At 32.6% G+C, this 20353-nt stretch overlaps 2 protein-coding genes across 3 annotated transcripts; one reads left to right on the plus strand and one right to left on the minus strand.

The window, feature by feature from the left end:
* The first annotated feature begins 9126 nt into the window (after positions 1-9126).
* Positions 9127-14553, plus strand: LOC123199694 (formin-like protein 6). Its single transcript, XM_044614733.1, has 4 exons — positions 9127-10751; positions 10836-11035; positions 12873-13114; positions 13230-14553. The coding sequence occupies exons 1-4, from the start codon at positions 9349-9351 to the stop codon at positions 14019-14021; spliced, it is 2637 nt and encodes an 878-aa protein (XP_044470668.1). The 5' UTR covers positions 9127-9348; the 3' UTR covers positions 14022-14553.
* Positions 14554-16454: 1901 nt separating this feature from the next.
* On the minus strand, positions 16455-19174 carry LOC123198691 (BTB/POZ and TAZ domain-containing protein 4). 2 transcript variants are annotated; one of them, XM_044613440.1, is made up of 6 exons: positions 19023-19174; positions 17936-18218; positions 17628-17758; positions 17227-17533; positions 16825-17138; positions 16455-16738 (listed from the first exon to the last, which is right to left on the minus strand). In XM_044613440.1, the coding sequence occupies exons 2-6, from the start codon at positions 18185-18187 to the stop codon at positions 16612-16614; spliced, it is 1131 nt and encodes a 376-aa protein (XP_044469375.1). In that variant the 5' UTR covers positions 18188-18218; positions 19023-19174; the 3' UTR covers positions 16455-16611. The 2 variants fall into 2 exon arrangements, with proteins under 2 accessions (XP_044469375.1, XP_044469376.1); XM_044613441.1 differs by having other exon boundaries at positions 17936-18221; positions 19023-19170.
* Positions 19175-20353: the final 1179 nt, after the last annotated feature.

Below are 20353 nucleotides of genomic sequence, written 5' to 3' on the forward strand. Positions count from 1 at the left end.
AGTGTAGTTTATTTAATAAGAAAGTTCAATCCCATTATATGAGTGTTTAATATCATCACGTGTTGTTATCCCATTAGTTATATTTTTATTGGATAAAAGGTTAATTTTTAAAAATTCAAATACCAACTTGTTATTCAATTTTGTTAAGATTTTTTTGTTAGTTATAAGGATAATAACGTAATTTAATTAGTAATATTAAAAATAATAAAATTTTATGTCATTTTGTCATTTTAATTTTGAAAACTGATAATTTTCTCAATCTTAGTTTAAAAAACTTACATTTTCTCTCTCTTTTCATAATTTTATTATTTTACAAATATCAGCTGCTCTCTCAAATTTCAAAATACTATAGTTACACCCCTTGAATGTGACTAAGCCATTTGGCCTTGTTTATTTTCGTCAAAACAATTGAAAAACTCTTTATACATAGTGACTAGCTATTGAGGGCAAGTGACGGAGGTGTTTTTTTGTTGACACGAAAATGTGCGCTTATGATGACACTAAGTTTCGCATTTAGTTAGCCAGCCACGCATACAATATGCCATGTCCTACCCTAAACATGGTTTCGTCTTGGCTTTTGTCACTCTGCACACAAACCCATATCTCGGTCATAAGTTGTTGACAGACAGACTCCACTTACTTTGCAGTCCAAAAGAGCAAAGTAATAATATGAAGGAAGAAAGATTTGATAAGATGCAATTAATTAATTGAAGAAACATAGAAAGCAGTGGATTGGTTACATATAGTGATTGCTTTGGTTAGAGGGAAAATATTTGTTGGGTGGGAACGTTGATGATCATACATTATAATACAAAATATGTAGAAAGCCAAGGCTTACTTTAAACTTAGGAAACCAGAGAGAATAATAATTAAAGCCAAGGGCAGATTGGCATTGGCTTGTGAGCCATAAATGCTTTCCACATTATGAAAGAAAGCTCATAAAGTTTTCTTGTTGTCCACTCCATTAACAACTTTTCCTCCTTCCCTCACTCTCAACTTTATTATTGCTCATCAATGCTTCTTTTTACCACTATACTCTCCATCCATATATTATCACTCCATTCGTTTCTTTTATAACTTGCAAGGAAATCTTATCAGAACAAAGTGGAAAGAATATCATCGCTAATTAATCAATATAGCTGAATTTGAGCCGAACCGAATCCGATCTCATTTTAGTAAGCCTAAACTTGAGCTTGATTTCGTTTCAAATGTGTCCAAGCTCAACTCATTTGAAAAGAATCGAGCTCAAGTTTAACTTAAGTTTAAACTTAGTTCGATACTAAAACGATATCGTTTTGATGTATATTGATCAAAACAATATTGTTTTAGTTTATCTGTATCAAATTTTTCAAATTTGTGAGCTTTACGAGTTGAATATCCCTAAAGCTCAAACTTGAACTCATTTGAATCAAACTTATTTTGAACTTGTTCGAATCAAACTTGAGCTCTAACTAGAACAAACTTGATTTAAATTCAACCCTATTGAAATATTAATAAAACTATACATATTTAATTTGGGTACACACTTGATATATATCATCAAATGATTGAATAATTTTAAATTAAAGATAAAATAACACTTAATCACATAATATCACATCATATGTGTATTTAAAAGTGGATACGTATAACATTGCGCTATATATATATAATTTAAGCAATTTGTATTTTTTTTAATTATGAACAGATTTTTATTTAATTAAGCTAAAATAACCAATAAGAGCTATAAATTATTGATTCAAGAATTGATTTTGAAGCTTGCCAACTGAGTTGTTTTCCATTTTTAATGACTATATTTTAATTAGCCGAATGATTGTAAGTTGGTGGGCAATATTAAAAAATTTTAAATGTTTAAAATCAGTAGTGACATGGATCTCACATAAATCACATGCATGCCAAATTTTTTTTATTGGAATTTTGTGGTACGTCTCACATGGATTGGCCTTGTGCGTGGGGCTAAAAGATGACACTTCGTCATTGTACGTTGAGATTCACCAATGTTCACAGTCAATTCAGCACTTGGCACTTGCGCTGTAACCTTCATTTTACGATCACTTTAAACGTGTAATTAAATTATGATCGAGCCATAAGTTTGGTTACTTAGCAGTTTTTTGAAGGGATGACAATTTTAGTTTGAATTTAGAGTTTTGAATCTTAATAAAGAAAATTTTTTTTGATAGAAATGAGAAGAAAAAGATATAGATAAAAAAATATTTTTATAATCGAAGATGGAATACATGTGTTTCCTCTCTATCCCATCTCTATTTTCGTTCTCGTCTTTTTATATTAATATTTTTTATTTAAAATATGAACATATCTTTATATTTTTATATTATTTATAATTTTCAATTTTATTTATATTTTTTGTTGTATATATTAAGATAATAATTTTAGTCTTGAATTTAAATTTTTTAATTCTAATAAAAAGAGATTTTTTTTTTATAGAAATAAGAAAAAAGATACGGATAAAAAATATATTCACAATCGAAAATGGGATGCATGTGTCTCCTCTCTATCTCGCTCTTGTCATCGTCCTCACCTCTTTATATTAATATTTTTATTTAAAATATCAACATATCTTTATAGTTTTAAATTATTTATAATTTTTAAATTTATTTATGTTTTTGTTGTACATATTAAAGTGGTTAATATATATATTATTGTGATATTTAAAATATATTAGTTTTAATTTTAGTTAATTTTATTATTTAATATATTTATGTTGCATTTAGAATGAATAAAAAAATGATTTCTTTTTCTATGGGTACAAGAGTAAAGAGAGGAGTTTTTTCTTACAAAGATAAAGACAAAATAAAATATTTGATGTCATCCTTAGTTCCTTTGTTTGTGAATAACGATAGAAAGTATATGTATGCTTTAATAATTGACATTGAGAACAATCTAGTTATATATTTGAGGTCTATGGATAATAATTAGCTTTAATATTGGGGTTTAAGGGAATTTGTGGTACGATTTAAGCAATAAAATGAGAGAGGCACAAGTTGTTGAAAGACTTTAAGACCATCTTCTTAAAGTCTTCTCTATTTAATGCAATTTCTGCAAGAAAGCATAAGAGTAATATGAGGTCAATTATAGCATGAAAAACACGTATCTTTAGAATTACGTGGTTGTACTAAAAATTATTGGCCAAAAGACTTAGTCCCACCCAAGGTTTAGTGTACTCCCCCTTTAACCCATAAAGTTTGAAAAACTTAAATATTCACTCTTATATTAAAATTTTCTATTAGAATTAAGGGTAAAAATGTTATTTAGTTAAAAATATTTAAAAAAACTAAAATGTTATCACATTCCCCCCCCCCCCCCTCATTTAATTTAAAAATCTAATAATTTTCTTTCACTAATAGTTTTGAAAAGTTGCATTCTCTCTTTAGGGTTTGATTTTTTTCGACACTATTTGCTAGCAAACTTAATTGTCTCCAACTGCATTTTCTTTCCCTCCCAGTCTCTCTCCCTTGCCATCATTGTTAGAGACAAAGATGAATGATCTTCGTTTGAGACGACTTGATGGGAAAAGGGGAATGAAGATGGTGGGAAGGAGACCATTGACGAGAGCATAAGAGATTTGGGAAGGCTGACTGATAGTCGAAAAGGAGATGATCACTAAAGAGAAAGAGAAAAAAACGCTAGGGGGAAAAGTTACATTTTCCATGTAGAGTTTCAATTTTTTGACAAAACCTCTCCATTTTCGGCAATTGGCACTCTCTGACCCTTTCTCTCCCTTTTTCTAGAATCATCTTCATTGGAAAAGACAAGTCTTCATCTAAACAAAGATGAATCATCTTTGTTTAGATGAATCGATGCAGACGTTGATTTGTCTTCATTGTTTAGAATCAACGAAGACGATGACTCTTCATCTTCGATCTATTGTTGTGAGCTGATGACATATGAAGAGTCGACGAGAATCCGAGAGAAATTGATGATGGAGAGCCATTGTGTATGAAGACGAATCGACTCTTTGTCTTCGTGCATAACAAAGTCAAATTGGGGAAATTTCGGTTAAAGTGAGAGCGCATCAGGAAAGAGAGTCCAGTGGACTGAAGAAGACGATCAAAAGCAGTTTTGTTGGTCGAAAAAGTTAGGTTTTGAAAAATAAACCTTAAAGAGAATATATAATTTTTAAAAACTTAGAATGAAAGAAAAATGATGAGTTTTTAAAATTAAAGTAAGAAAATAAAATAAAATTTTATTTATTTGAAAATAGACTGATCCTTGGGTGGTTCTTTTGGCCAAAATTTTAGATGTTTAAATTGGTACTGACATGAATTTCATATTAATCACATGCATACCAAATCTTTTATTGGAATATTATGCACGGCTCACATGGATTCGCCTTGTGCGTAGGGGTAAAAGTTGGCATTCTGTCATTGTATGTTGATATTCGCCATGTTCTCAGTCAATTCAGCACTCGGCACCTGTACTGCAGCCTTCATTTTACGACAACTTTAAACGCCCAATTAAATTATGATGGGAATATCTATATATATATATATATATATATATATATGTCACTCCTTCGTTCCATTACTGTCATTACCGTTCTTATTGTGATTTTATATTAATATATTTATTTAAAATATTATTATATCTTCATATTTTTTAATTTTTTTATGTTTTATTTTATATAATTAGGCAATAAATATATATTATTTGTAATGCTTAAAATAGTTTGATTTTAATTTTAATTAATTTTATTGTTTAACATGTTTATATTGTATTTAGGGAAAATGATAAAGAAATTTTTTTCTATAGATAAAAAAACAAGAAGATTTTTTTTACGGGTAGGGGATAAAAAAGACTTTTTTCTTATTGAGAGGATATAGAAAATTATTGTCATCCTTATAACATAGATAAAGATTAAAATCTTATACTGAGATGAGGATAGAAAATAAAATATTTAACCCCCACTTCCTTCTGTTGCCATCCATAGTTCCTTTTCTTGTAAAAAATGATAGAAAGTACATGTATGCTTTAATAATTAACATTAAGAACAATCTAGGGAGAATAATAAGCTTTAAAATTGGGGTTTAAGACAATTTGCGGTACGATTTAAGCAATAAAATGAGAGTAGCAAAAGTTGTTGAAAGACTTTAATACCATCTTTCTTATTAAAGTCTTCCCTATTAAATTTCCATGCAATTTCAACCAGAAAAAAAAACAGAAAGAGTAATATGAGGTCAACTAATCTCGAACCGTCTAATCTTCAGTCACATCAAATAAATTAAATTTTAAATCTAATAATCGATTTTATAATCACTAAATCATGTAAATTAAAAGTCTACAATTGAAATCATACTTTCTTATATATAAATGATTCTTTTTTTTCATTTAAACTTCTTTTAAGGGTAAAATTGGCACAACTGAAATGAATATGCTGTGGGGCAAAGAACAATGGTATTTGCAGGGAGACAACTAACGCATAAGAGCGAGGAATTTTCTATTAGAATCCGTCCAATAAATGAACTATAAGGGCTCTCATATGAGATTAAAATTGCTTAACTAAAAAACCTTCATAAATTTTGTATTTTTGTGACTAATAAGATTACTCATGTCCCATTATCTAATGATAAACCTTATATTATATAATTTAAACAGTACAGCATCAACGCATCTCATTTCTCTGTCAATGCAGTATAAGCAAAGGCCAATAATTAATGTATATACATTAGTGTCGGTCGGTTTTTTTTTTTTTTTTCTCTTTACTAATAATGGAGCATACTTGTATTTATTAGATAGATAAATTCAAAATATAATAATCAAACTTATAATTACTATATCAAATAAATTACGGACATTCAAACTCAAATATTTTTCTTAAAAGTTATAGTGCTCTACCTACTTGTTTAACTAACCCTTAGGGTTAAAGTTTAGATTAAATATTTTTGTTGTGTTAAAAATTTACTATGTGAATAGAGATAATTTTATCTCTAATTTAAAATTATTTAATCATATAATGATATATTATTATTTATGTATAAAATTATGCATATTATTTTAACGCGTAATTTTATTTTATTTTTAATGTTTATAAAGATAACAAGATTGAAGAATGATACCTAATAACATAACACTATAACTAAAATAATAGGTTACTTACCTTATATATCACCTAAAATACTTATGTTTGGTTTTGGTATTTTTTTTTACTGAAAGATTACATATATTATTAAAAAAATTATTAGATATAAATTATTACTATATTTAATAAAAATTAGTAAGTATAAATTATTATTGTAGTGGGTTGAATGTAATAAAATAATATTTTCCTTAAATATAATTATTTTAAAATATTATTTATGTTACTTATTATATTAATTGAAAATAAAAATATTTTTATCTAAAAAATTAATAAGTAATTATAGAAATGTAACAAAATCAAGATTAGTGAAATTTTTTATTATATGATAAACCAAACTAAGTAATATAGTAATATAAGATAAATTATCAAGTAATCTTTACATACCATTAGAGATAACAATTTTGGCTCGAATATAGGGGTCTTAACTGTAACGGCTAGGAGATTCTCAGATAAAAAAGAGGAAAGAGAGGAAAAAATTCCTATAATTGAGGACGAGGATATATGTATCCCCTCTCAACCACACTTCGTCCTTGTCCCAACCCCTACCATTTTATATTAATATATTTACTTAAAACACTAATATATTTTTATAATTTTAGATTATTTATATTTTTATTATGCATATTAAAGTGGTAATATATGATATTTGTGACATTTGAAATAGTATGTTGATTTTAATTTTGCTTAATTTTGTTAGTTAATATATTTATGTTATGTTTAGATGATATGAGAAGAAGATTTTTTCTAATGGGTATGAAGAGAAGATTTTTTCTCACAAAGACAGGGAGATGATAGAGAGAAGATTTTTTTTTATGGGAGAGGATAACAAATCTTTATTATCCTTATAACGAGGATGAAGATTGATGTCTCGTATGGAGACAGGGATAGAGATGAAGGTTGAGATCCCTTCCCTGTTATCATCCCTATATACCATTAACCGAAACACCCTCACTTATTATATTATATCTATATCTATGTACAACAGCACTCAAAACTGTTTTATTCAAATTATTTTATGATATGATAAATGAATTTAAATATTGCTCTCAAAAGATAATTTGAATGATAGAAGAAGAGATTTCATACATAAGACGGTATAAGTTCAAACCAGTTTTGATAAAGTATATTATTTCTTCCTATTCATTAATAAATTTTGTTTGTTGGGACACCTTAACAAGTTTTAAGCCAAATTGACTTGTGGACCATGAAATTTCTGTTTGTTGGTATTGATTTTGAGAGGTAACCTTACATTTTGTTAGGTAGAAATTTTGAAATGGCAATTATAGACTGAGTTAGCATCCGAGTAACTCAGTCTATAAATTTTGAGATACAGTAAACAAACTCATAATTATTTTAACAAATTTATCAAAGATTTACTGTATATGTTAGATATTCGATCTCAAGTTAATTGGTCTAAATTTTTTTTAAGAGTGTCTTCTTTCGTTTATGTTATTCAAACCTTATCCTTTTACGAAAAATCTTTCGTTTTCGCGCTTAAGTTAGTCACTGGTATCATGATTTAGAGGCCTTTTCCTGCGGAAGCACTGCAGTGTCTCAACGGTTATCAAGTGAAATTATATAACCAAAATAAAATAAATTCAACACTGCAAAGCGAGGGTAATATTGTAATTACAAAAGGGTATAGTCCCTTTCTAAATTTATGGGTGCCCATCAAAAGAAAAGAAAAGGTGAAAAGCAAATGAAACGGACGTGCGCATGTCCCCCCCTCCCCTCGACACAAACAGATAGGGTCGGCGGAAGTGGATCAATCCACCAATTCAAGGGCAGACCGTTAACTTGCACTATATTCCGCTTTTCTAATAAAATTACTTCCATGCCCTTGCCCTCACTGTAAAATTTTTACCTTAATTTTATATTATGAGTATTACATGTTGCCATCAGTCAATCAACCAACCACATCAACAACCAAACAACATCCATAATTTCTCCCTCAGAATCTAATTTTTAAGTTATAAAAGACTTCTCAAAAAGATACTATAAAATTTTCTTTGCCACATCATAGATTGGCACTCAGGATTCTTTAAAAAAAAAAAAAAATTAATCACATTAATAATTTATTAATAATTTATAAAAATAAAATTATGTATATAAATAAATTATATAATAAAAATTGTAATTTATAATTAATTTATATAGTTATTTATTTTTTATTTTAAAATAATCTAATTATATATTATTATATCAGATTATATAAATAAATTTATATAATTTATTCATACATATAACATTACTCGTATAATTCCATTGAGTTTTGTGGTAGATACAAGTGATTACAAATTACGTTGGTTTCAAATAATGTTAAGTTTAAATTTGATTCGATTTCAGTGAAACCAAACTTGAACTTGTCGAATTCATTTAATAGGTGTTCAAATTCGAATTGAACTCAAAACTTGATTTGATACTAAAACAATATAATTTTGATATATATTAATTAAAATAATATCATTTTAGTTAATTTATATTAAATTTTTTAAGTTTACTAACTTTATAAGCTGACCATCATAAAACTCAATTTTGAAAATATTAAAATCTTAGACTTAAAAACTTAAATTCAATCTTAAACTTGTTTGAGTCTAACTTGGTTTGGACTTATTTAAACTAGATTTAAATAAATTCGATCCGAATATAACCATATTTACAAAATTTGATAAATAAGGTTTTTATAATTTTTTCAAAAGTAAAATAGGTTATTGTATGGTAAATAGGGCGTGATTATAACAGGAAGTTGATATTAAAAGTACTAAAGTAGGCCTTGGCCACAGGAATTTTACGGAAATACCAGAGGAAAATTAAATGGAAGATGTAATGTAAGTACCTTCTTGTTGGTTTTAGCAATAGGAAAAAATGAATACAAGCAATAGACAAAAAAGGACATGACCGTTGCCCTTTTTATTATCACCACTAATGGGTCATTATAGTCCATTTAATAAAAAAGACCCACCAAAGCAGATTCTCACTATCTACGCGTCATTCCTTCACAACGACATCGTTTTCAGCAGTGAAAAAAGAACCAACTGCTGACTTCTCTACTGGAGCATCCAGATCTTGCAGAAATAAGAAGTTTTCCTTCATACATTCACACTTCCACTCTCCTCTTTCATTTCCCTTTTTTACTGAGACAAGATTTTGCAAATTGCAGAGCTAAGAAAAAGAAAAAGCAAAAAACACCAAAGAGACATGAATTTGGGGAAACAAAGGAAGAAAATAACATCAACCCAGAAAAATTCACCATGAAAACTCAGCATTTCAGCCTATTTTTGTTCCTACCGTTGTGCATTTCCTGCTTATCAGAAAACATAACAATTTCAATTCAGAGAAGAGTTCTTCATCAGCCATTGTTTCCGGTAGGTTCAGCATCACCACCTCCTCCGCCAGCAACAGCACCACCGCCGCCAGATAGTTCAACGTTTCCAAACCCAGACCAGCCGTTCTTCCCTGAGGTGCCAACTGGGCAAAGTCAAGATCAGAGCCAACCACCGCCATCAGCAGCAACAGCCTCATCAACAAATGGAAGCATACCAATTGCAGCGGCAACACAGCCAACAAAACCAGCTAAAAAAGTGGCCATCGCAATTTCAGTTGGAATTGTCACATTGGGAATGCTATCAGCCCTTGCTTTCTTTCTTTATCGCCACCGGTCTAAACATACCGGCGAGTCTCAGAAACTCGTCGGCCCCAATTCCCAGAGATTTCAAGACGATGCAAGAGTGCCGCCGTCGAGCTTTTTGTATATAGGAACCGTTGAGCCGAGTAGAACATCAGCTAGTGAAACTGCAAATGGATCGCCTTATCATAAATTGGATTCGGTCAAGAGATCAGATCGGTATAGGCCCAGCCCTGAATTGCAGCCACTGCCGCAACTACCGAAGCCTCCTCCTCTGAATGAGAATTCACCAGCAGCCATGTCGTCGTCGTCAGATGAAGAGAGTCATAACACGGCCTTTTACACCCCACAGGGCTCTTCAATCAGCAATGAAGATTATTATACACCAGTGGTTAATTCATCTCGGCCGCTTCATGTTAAAAACAATACTTCTGTTCCTCATTCAAAAAGAACTTCTCCTAAATCAAGGCTTGCAGTTGCTTCTCCAGAACTGAAGCAGGTTATTATCCCATCGATAAAGCAGCAACCGCCTGCCCCTCCGCCTCCAACATTATCACATATGCCAGAAGCATCGCCTCCTCGGCCTACAACAATTCCATATTCTCCCAAAAGGCCAAAATTTTCATCCCCACCACCGCCACCAAATATGGAGCTTCTTAGATCATTAAAAGGCAATTCATCCTCGCAAACAATTAAAATTCCAGTTCCACCGCCACCCCCACTGCCACCACCGCGGCCAATGACAGCGCCAAGAAACGGGGGTTCTACGGACAGAGCTTTTAACTCAACACCAACCCCAGTTGTACCACAACAGCAATCTTGGAGTCCAAGTCCTAAATCCAGTAGTGGTAGAGGAATGAGTAGAACTCCAGTGGAAGAGGTTAACAGAAGTGCGAGTACTGCAGAAAGGACTGAAGGGGATAGCACTGATGCAGCAAAACCAAAGTTGAAGGCTCTGCATTGGGACAAAGTACGGGCAACCTCGGATCGAGCTACAGTGTGGGACCAACTCAAATCAAGCTCGTTTCAGTGAGTGAATTTGTACTTGGTTTGTGTTCTGTGGTAATATTGATGTACAATTTCTGAAATTGGAGTTATTTCATTTGTCTCTAGGTTGAATGAGGACATGATGGAAACTCTTTTTGGCTGCAATTCAATGAATTCAGTTCCAAAAGAAGCTACTAGAAAATCAGTTTTGCCTCCTGTTGAACCGGAGAACAGGGTTTTGGATCCCAAGAAATCTCAGAATATAGCTATTCTGTTGAGGGCACTGAATGTTACTCGAGATGAGGTCTCTGAAGCTCTTCTAGATGGTAAGTAATGTTCTAGTTTTCAAAATATTATCATCAATATAACATGGCATCTATAGCTCTAGTGTCCTAGACAAAGGATGAAAGTTGAACAGCTTAATTTAGAAGTTGTTATCATTTCAATTCGTATTCATAAGAAGGCAGCAAAATTGTTATACTGGCATAATTTTGTTGTTTTCCATTAGGGAAAAAAAAAAGGATTCTCAGGACTGCAAAAGCATCAAAAGGTCCTTAAAACACAAGAAGAGAAGTCAGATAGTCAAACACTTTCAATAGAAAGTTACTAAGCATTAATAATATCAATGGTAAAATATTTTATACCATATTACTAACTTGTCACTGCTATTTACAATGAAACCACAAGCCTGTTGAACATTTCCGACTGACTACTTCCTTTCTGTTGACACTCTAGATGATAAGGTGTCTCTCAAATTTTTGCAGTAAAACTGAGGGGTCTTTCAATTTTTGGTCCATAATGATTTTCTCCAGTGAACCATCTATCTCACTAAACTAGAAAGGTCAATTGATACTCGACTCTTAACTCATTCTACTGACAAAACTTGACTGATTCTTCATTCTGCTTTAAAAAAGCGTCAACAGGTCATCAGTGTTTCCTTTTAACTTTTGGCACATGTAAATTGCTTTACTCCCTTTCTTTTTGCTGTCCAAATTTTAACTCATCCTTACACCCAACTTCTTTTTCATTATTAGTGCTTCAACAAATTATGCTTAAGCTCAAATGCCCCATCATCAGTCTGCCTGGGCGGAGCCCACTGAGAAGTGGTACAAATATCACCAATAATGGGAATTTTCACTTTTAATTTTTTAAGAAAAAGGCAAGATAGACATGCTAACCCTTGTGATTAATTTACACCACTCAATAACCTCAAATTAATGGTTTACAAGTTAAGAATCTTGTTTTATACTTTCTGTTTACATGCTAGTAGCCAAACCAGCCCAAAACATTTTATGATTCTTCTGAACTAATCATAGTGACCCAACCAACAAGATACACTTGCTAAAAGTTCGGCAAATTTACTATCTAGCAGATTTGATTGTGAGCACTCAAATGCAAGTAAAATGGTTTCTACCATCTGTTATTTGAGAGACATGCATTTGTGATACTTGAAACTTTCAAGGTTCTAGTCAAATTTATGTTCACTTGGATTTTGTATCTATAACATGCTCTGAATAGGCTTTATGCTGCAAATGAGGTGCATGGAGGCGGAATTGAAATTCACTCACTGCCTTTGTCTGCATATCGTGCCAGTGACAAATAGAGAATTCCCTCCCTATATTCCCATTCCCTTATTACTCATTCTAATGCCTAATAGTATCATATCAAGCATTCTGATGTAGACTTTTTAAAAATTATAATCAAGGAAATTCACAACTCAAAAACAGTTGTGATAGATATTGCTAGCGGTCTGATAGAAGCCAGTTGTACTGAATGTTTCAATTCTTTTTTCTATTGTGCATTTGCAGATGAAGGGAGGTTCAAATGAATTGTCATTTGTGTCTTCTTTTATCTTTACGGTCTTCATTGGGTTCAAAGTCTGAAAACAGGGCATTACCTATACTGTGAACCTACAGAGACTTGATCCAATAGAGAAAAAAAAAATAGTGGGAGTGATTTGCTTTTAGGTTGGGATTTTTCAATTAACAAAACCACATTTTTTTTATTATTTCTATTTGACGGTGTCAGGCTTTTCACATTTCAGTGAATTATGAAATGAGATGGTTTCTTTAAATGATTATATGCTCCTTGACTTCCCATGAATATTTTGATATTTTGTCTTTGAGTTCGCCACCTCACACCACCATTTTTTTGTTGAAACAGGTAGCCAAGAAAGCTTAGGTGCAGAGCTCTTGGAGACACTGGTAAAAATGGCTCCAACCAAGGAGGAAGAAATAAAACTTCGAGAGTACAGTAGTGACATCTCAAAACTAGGAACTGCAGAACAATTTTTGAAGACAGTGCTTGACATCCCATTTGCTTTCAAAAGAATCGAAGCAATGCTGTACAGGGCCAACTTTGATACCGAAGTAAAATATCTTCGAAAGTCGTATCAGACCCTAGAGGTATTTCAGATTGAAGTGTAAAATATTGGCAGGGTTCATTTAGCTGGTTTGATATTTTGTATTTCCCAGTATTGGGCTCCTAGTAACTTAACATTTGAACCTTTGTGTATGCCAGGCAGCAAGTGAAGAATTGAAGAATAGCAGGTTATTTTTCAAACTTCTTGAGGCTGTTCTGAAGACAGGAAACCGGATGAACGTTGGCACTAATCGTGGAGATGCTAAAGCATTTAAACTTGATACTCTGTTAAAACTTGTAGATATAAAGGGAACTGATGGGAAGACAACATTGCTTCACTTTGTGGTTCAGGAAATTATTAGATCAGAAGGTGCTGGTACTAATTCTACAAATGAGAATGCTGAAAACAAAATCTCCAGCGCAAGGGAGGATGATTTCAAGAAGCAAGGTCTGCAAGTTGTGGCTGGGCTGAGTAGAGACCTGGGCAATGTCAAAAAGGCAGCAGGGATGGACTCAGATGTATTAAGTGGTTATGTCACAAAGCTTGAAATGGGGCTTGAAAAAGTCCGATCGGTTTTGCAATATGAGAGGTCAGATATACAGGAGAAATTTTTCAACTCAATGAAGATGTTTCTGAAAGAAGCAGAAGAGGGAATTTCTAGGATCAAGGCTGATCAAAGAAAGGCCTTACTGCATGTTAAAGAGGTTACCGAATATTTTCACGGGGACACAGCAAAGGAGGAAGCACACCCTTTCAGAATATTTATGATTGTAAGAGATTTCCTTTCTATACTGGATCATGTTTGCAAGGAAGTAGGAATAATGCAGGAAAAAACAATGGTGGGTCCTGCTAGATCCTTTCGAATATCTTCAACTGCTTCACTACCAGTGCTGAACCGGTATAATGTGAGACAATATAGCAGTTCAGACGAGGAAAGCTTGTCTCCATGAAACATAAGTAAAAATGAAGAATTTAGCTGAGAAAATCCATGTCATTTTCAATAGTAGCAGCAGTTTGGTGTACCAATTTTCTCATCACAAGCATGTCAAGGAGTTGGGATGGAGTAGCCAAGTACTTTATAAGGTGTCTGTTATTATCAAGAACATCCCATCACAAGCGCAGATGTAGTTAGTTAAAAAGGTACAACTTCCTCTGCAAAGGAGAGGTGCATTTTGTATGAAGAATCACAAATGCCTGATTTGCACAAGCCATATATCATAATAAAAAGGAGAACAAATTGTTGGGAGAATTATATCGATCGTAAGGCCATTGAGACAGCATCAGGCATGGCCGGACGAAGGTGTCAGCTGTAGTTTTTTTAAAGGAAAGCAACCAAAAACAAAACTTTTTGTGCATTCAAATACATTTTCTATTTTGAAGGTAGGTTTTTTGATTCAGAACAATGTTTTGATGTTACCAGTTGAGCTGTTGTCCACATTTATTTGATTGTTAATAATAATAATATAGGTCTGTCAGCATTTATTTGTGTTTTGGTTTCAGAAATTTGGTGGGTGTACAACGAATGTGATGTTCTCACTTAGGTAAACAAACAAAAGAGAGGACTAGTCTTTCAATTTATAAAGATGAAAACAGAGCACCAAATAACTGCTGAAATGCCTCTAAGAATTGAAATGGTCTCAACTTCTGTTATCCTTTTTAAAGGAAACATTTTTGTTACTTTTATTACTGATGCAAATGAAGACAGAATGTAAAAGAGGAAAAAAAAATAATAAACCAATCGGTTAAGATGGAGTTAGGTATCTAACCTGAGAAAGATACTTGGACCATTACAGAAACATCACCGTTCAGTCAAAAGGGCCAAGCCAACCACTTTGGGAAGAAAGTGGATCCATTAATGGCGTTAATGAGCATTCAAAGATCTTCATGTGATATTAAGAATACCTAATTTTTTCCCAAAAAGAGCACTTGAAATATCTGGAGTACACTTTTTTTAAGTAGAAAGAAATGCTTTAAAATAGGCCAAAGGACTATGTCCCACCCGAGGTATGTTGTATTCCTAAGTTTCTCCCTTTTAACTTTAAAAATCTCAAATACCAAATTTCTACCTATGAGCAGTTAAATTTAACGGAATCCTAACCTCTTAAAATTTTATCTCTTTTTCCTTTTCTAACCCCTAAAAACTAACAATTTCCTTCTATGTCAAGTTTTGAAAAATAACACTCCCTTCTTAGAGTTTGGTTTTCAATCCTCGACTCCAAATTCGGCACTATTGCCGACGAAGAAAGTTTTCCAACGCACCACCATGCTCCAACGACCTCTCTTCTTTCCTCTGGAATGTCGATCGACCCAGATCTGATATCGTCTTCGTCTGGAAAGCTAAAGAGCTTCGTTGGGAGACGAAGCTCTTCGTCTTCCCAGATGAAGACGAGATCGTCATCTTCATCAAGGATGACGGATCAGATACCTTGGGTGGGAAATTGTCCTTCGGCCTTTAAAATATTGATAATATGGACCGTGATGGATTGCCACACTGATGGCGAGCAATTGGGCACTTTGGATTCTGAAAGAGTGATTAACAGATTCCCGCCCAAGGTTTACTCAGACAGTGCTTTTTTATCTCATGAATTTATAATTCACATTTTTTTCACGTAAAACCTAACTCGGTTGAAGCAAATAATATTATAATCGCAAGATAGTAATTTTATTATCTAAAAATTTAAAAAAAAAAATGACCTTCTTACATATCTGAAAACTTATATCTCGTAATTTAAATTTGAAAACTCTAATTATCATTATTGACATTTATCTAAATCTATTGAAACTGTTAAAAATGAAAGTTTTACTTTTTTAAAAATTTGAAAACTTACAAATCATTATCTTTAATTCAAGTTTGGAATAATTGTCACGATAACTTCTACCCACCCAAAAACACTAAAACCACAACCCATCCAAACCCACTAGAATATAAGTAAAGGAGAAGATAAAAGTGAAAAAGGAAGAAGAGGGTGTTGTTGACAAATTTGATATGCAAAAGACTATTTTATAATGTTAATTTGAGATGATACAATAATTTAAAAAAATAAAAAAAAAAATATATTTTTTGTTAATTAGGGATTTTGTCTATATTTGTTAGACGAAAAAACTTGGGGTATAATAAGATAGAGACTCGAACCCATATTTTTATTTTGGAAGTTCTAATATTATACTAACTTTGCTAGCTGTTGGGGTATGATAAAATAATTAATATGGTAATTAACATTATTAAGCTGTGTTTCAGTTGGTAGAATTAGATTTCGGGTAGAAAAGTATGCTTTATATATTTATTGAGTTGGAAAGGGTCGTGTAGTTCAAATTCTAGCAGCCTGCAGCAAGTTTCATATTGACTAATACGTCTTCAAACTTTGAAAGGACTACAAATAAGGTGATGGGGAAGTGATTCTTTTCTCTTCATTGATATAAATTAATAAAATTTGACAAAGTTTAGTATTTTTTGGTACTAATACTTCTACAAACAGGCAACTGCAATGAATTTACAATATTTGCGCTTACTATAGCAGAATAATACAAAATCTTTCATCGCTAAGGGGTAACCTTGAACAAAAATGAAGCTCCTCCAATGGCCTTTGTCCTATATATCTTTTGCACCAGTATTTTCCACCTGATCTCATCCTTCTTGCTTTGTTTCTTAATCCTATTCTTGAAATTGCTGTAATCAAAGTTTCCACAATTAGTCGAAAGTTGCAAATTTCATTATATTACATTTGGTAGATTGAAGTTGCAACAATAACTCACCTGCACAAGGGAACCCTGCATGCGCTTGAATTGGCACAGAGACGAGAGTGTAATTCCAAGAGCTGCCACATTCTTTTGCAATGGATGCATTTTCCAGGAACCCTCAATTTGCAACCAGCAAAATGCCGAACAAGTAACTCCAGTCCTTTGCAGGCTGGATAATTACACGGCGCCTGATTCTTGTTGAAATCTTTATCATGTGGACCAATTGTCCGGCAACCATCTCTACATATATGAACAAGAGCCTCCATTGCCTCATACAGCTGCAAATAGATCTTCCTGTCTTCCAATTTTCTAACCCTTTTCTTTCGCCTCTGAAATATATTCAATATCAGATAAAAAGGAAGAAAGAGACTTCATATATCAAGAAGTGAAAAACAAAAAAAAAAGGCAATGTCTCACATTTTCTTCATCAATCATGGACATCAGAAGCTCTTTTTCAAGCACGGGATGGCTTTGCTTCATGATTTTCCAGCCTTCAGTTGCAGAGACAGCCATAAAATTTCTGAGGATCATACGGTGACAAATGAAACCAAGTCTTGGAGCATCACATAGTAATGCCAGTTGAAATATGTCAACTACATTCTCTATGGTGAGCAGACCTTGCTCTAGTTGACGTTCACACTCCCGCTTTAACTGAGGAACCACAAACGCATGAGCTAGAACCAACAGATGCAAGACATGATCCTCCATGTCTACCTTCTCAAAACTACAAATTAATTACCGATAACACTTAGCACACAGTGACTCTACTTGCAGAATTCATATAGTAAATTAAGCACCAGTGAGGACAAAACTTTTACCAGGAAGAGTACAAGAATCTTATAAAAACTTTAACTGCATTCAGTGGAACACCATGAATTGAGAGAGTTCGCCAGCGTCCACAACGTTTTGATTGCTTCAAGATCCCTTTCATAGTAGGAGAAGCAATGCTCTGTAACCAAAATCACAAAAACGGACAATATGATTACCTAAGGTGTTAGATTGCCTTACAAACTAAAATATTTTTTTCTCAATACAACAAATTATTAAAACCTTATGTCCTTTTTCCATTGTTCTTCATAGAAAAGCTTTTATCTCATTAACCAAGAGGTAGAATTAAAAGACTTACAAGAATATTTGCATGTGCATAAATGACGCCATCAAAATCAGTGTTAATGATAACATCTGCTTTGTAGCCAGAGTCAAAGAGATTCTCCCACAAATCTTTCGTCGCTGTGGAGACACAACTGTACCCTTTTAACAGAGATCCATTCATCATAAACCCCCTTTGATTATAACTGGTTGAAGGAGTGGGTAATGAAGGCGGAACTGGAACACTTCCATTGGCAACTTGGGGAGATCCCAATCGAACATTCTCCATCGCGTATTAGTTAATTTTCAAGCTACTTTTTCTGCTGAATATATAAAACAATCAAAATCCATATTTGGCTTGATATAACTTCTTTATATAACATTAACAAGAATTAATAAAGAGAAGAAATGGTTCAACAAGATCTATTTGTGATGAAAGAATTTATGGCTCCTCTTTATGATATTTCTCTGTATCTGATCAGAGAAGATATATTTGCCAGATATAGCAGCCAAAGCATCATAAACCTAAGGATATTTGGATTTTCAACGACAAAAAAGACTAATAACCTTGTAATTCATTATACAAAAATAGATGGCCTCTTCGGGAGATCTGGCTTTTCTAGGCTGTATTTGCCTGATGATACAACCTACTGAGCCTCAAATTTTGCTCTTTTAGATTTCAATAATTAGAGAAACCTACAAGAGTGAAACAATCTGAAGCAAATTTTGAACAAAATCGTCTTCTATGATGACCAGCAGCATGAAATGAAAACTACATATAAACCAAAGTTTCAGGGGTTCTGTTATTTATGTTGTGGTGCAGCCAGATCAAAAATCAAATTATGAAAGGCCAATACAAAGATCCAAGAGATGGAAGACATAGAGCTCAACAAGAATCACGAAAAACAACAAAATCCAATTGTTGAAGACATCGAAACCTTCCTTAAATTAAAATTACCACCCGCCAAATTGCTAATAAATTATAATAATGCAAGCTGAGATAGGAAACCAAACATTCCATAAATTATTAACAGTCATCAGAAAATCACCATTTCCTATAAACTAGAACAAATCATGATTATGATCAGATTCAAAACAAAAAAAAAAAAAGAAAAGTTACATGCCTTGTTCTTATATCGTTGATCCAGCAAAACCAGAAATTCAGGATTCACGCAATGCAGCAGCCTCGGAGAATTGAATCACTTCCTCCCGGTTTGCCAAAAACGCTGTAGTATTGGTGTTTCTCGCTCTCTAGATGAGGAACACAGAAGACAATTATACAAATTTGCTGAGCTTTATAGAGGGTCTATCGCCTGGTTGTCTTCCAGAAAACGGGGAGATGGAGACGGGCTCCGTTATTTTAAGCTGACTCACAGCCACGTCATCTATTTTATCTGTTATTTCTTATTTGGCAATAATTTTTCTCACGCGCGTTACCGCTTTTTAATTCAGGCTTGAACCAACCAAAGGAAACGGTGGTGCTCACCGGTTTGGACTTGTACTGATATTGTTTGTTTTTTTTGTTCAAGTGCATCAGAGTCCAGCTCATTTACGTCTGGCGATAAACATGGGCCGTCAACTTTATTTTTTAATTCCGATTTTTTAAGTCAAGTGGGCTAGTTGGTTTAATTAGATCATGGACCGATTTTTTAAAGAGTTAAATCCTATTTTTTAATTAGATCAAGTTGAGACCAATTATGGACGTAAATAAATAAACAATTGTATGTTTTCTCCATGTGACTGATTGAATGATATATGAATTTGTACATGTGTTAAATTCCATGTACGTAGACACATAAAATCAAAATCAGGCCAAAAGATTTAGTTCCCCCACAAGTGAGAGGTGAAATTTCATACCCGTGTTAATTTTAAAAAATTTAAATATTTATTATTTTATTAAAATTAATTATTAATATTAAAAATAATATTATTATTTAATTAAAATATTTAAAAATAAAATATTTATCATATTTTCTCTTTTTCGATTAAAAATTTAACAAATTTTTTTATCTAAAATTTAAAAAGTGACAAAGTCTCTTTTAGAGTTTTGATATTATCATTTTACTAATAATATTAAAAAATATATAAGATTTATTATATTTTTCCTCGTAACTTTTAAAAACTAAAATTTTCACCTTTGTTTAAAATATTTTAATTTCGTCTAACCAGTTCTCTGGATTCAATAAATCCAAATGAACAGTTTCGTCTATACAAGTTGTCAACCAGACGAAACTCTTCTTCTAGACAAAAAGTTGCCATCCAGATGAAGTGATGCTTCCACGAGCGAGAGAGCAAAGGTCAACAATTCGTCAAACAAGAGATAGTGAAAATGAATGGGTGGGAATCGATTCGTCGAACGAGCGGGGGCTACTCCTCGATTGGAGAAGGAAGTTCATCACTAGAGAAGATCGGTGGGAAGAGGAAGTCAGTTGAAAAGGAACTTCATCGCCGGAGA

This window comes from Mangifera indica, chromosome 16 (genome assembly GCF_011075055.1).
Source record: "Mangifera indica cultivar Alphonso chromosome 16, CATAS_Mindica_2.1, whole genome shotgun sequence".
NCBI lineage: Eukaryota > Viridiplantae > Streptophyta > Magnoliopsida > Sapindales > Anacardiaceae > Mangifera > Mangifera indica.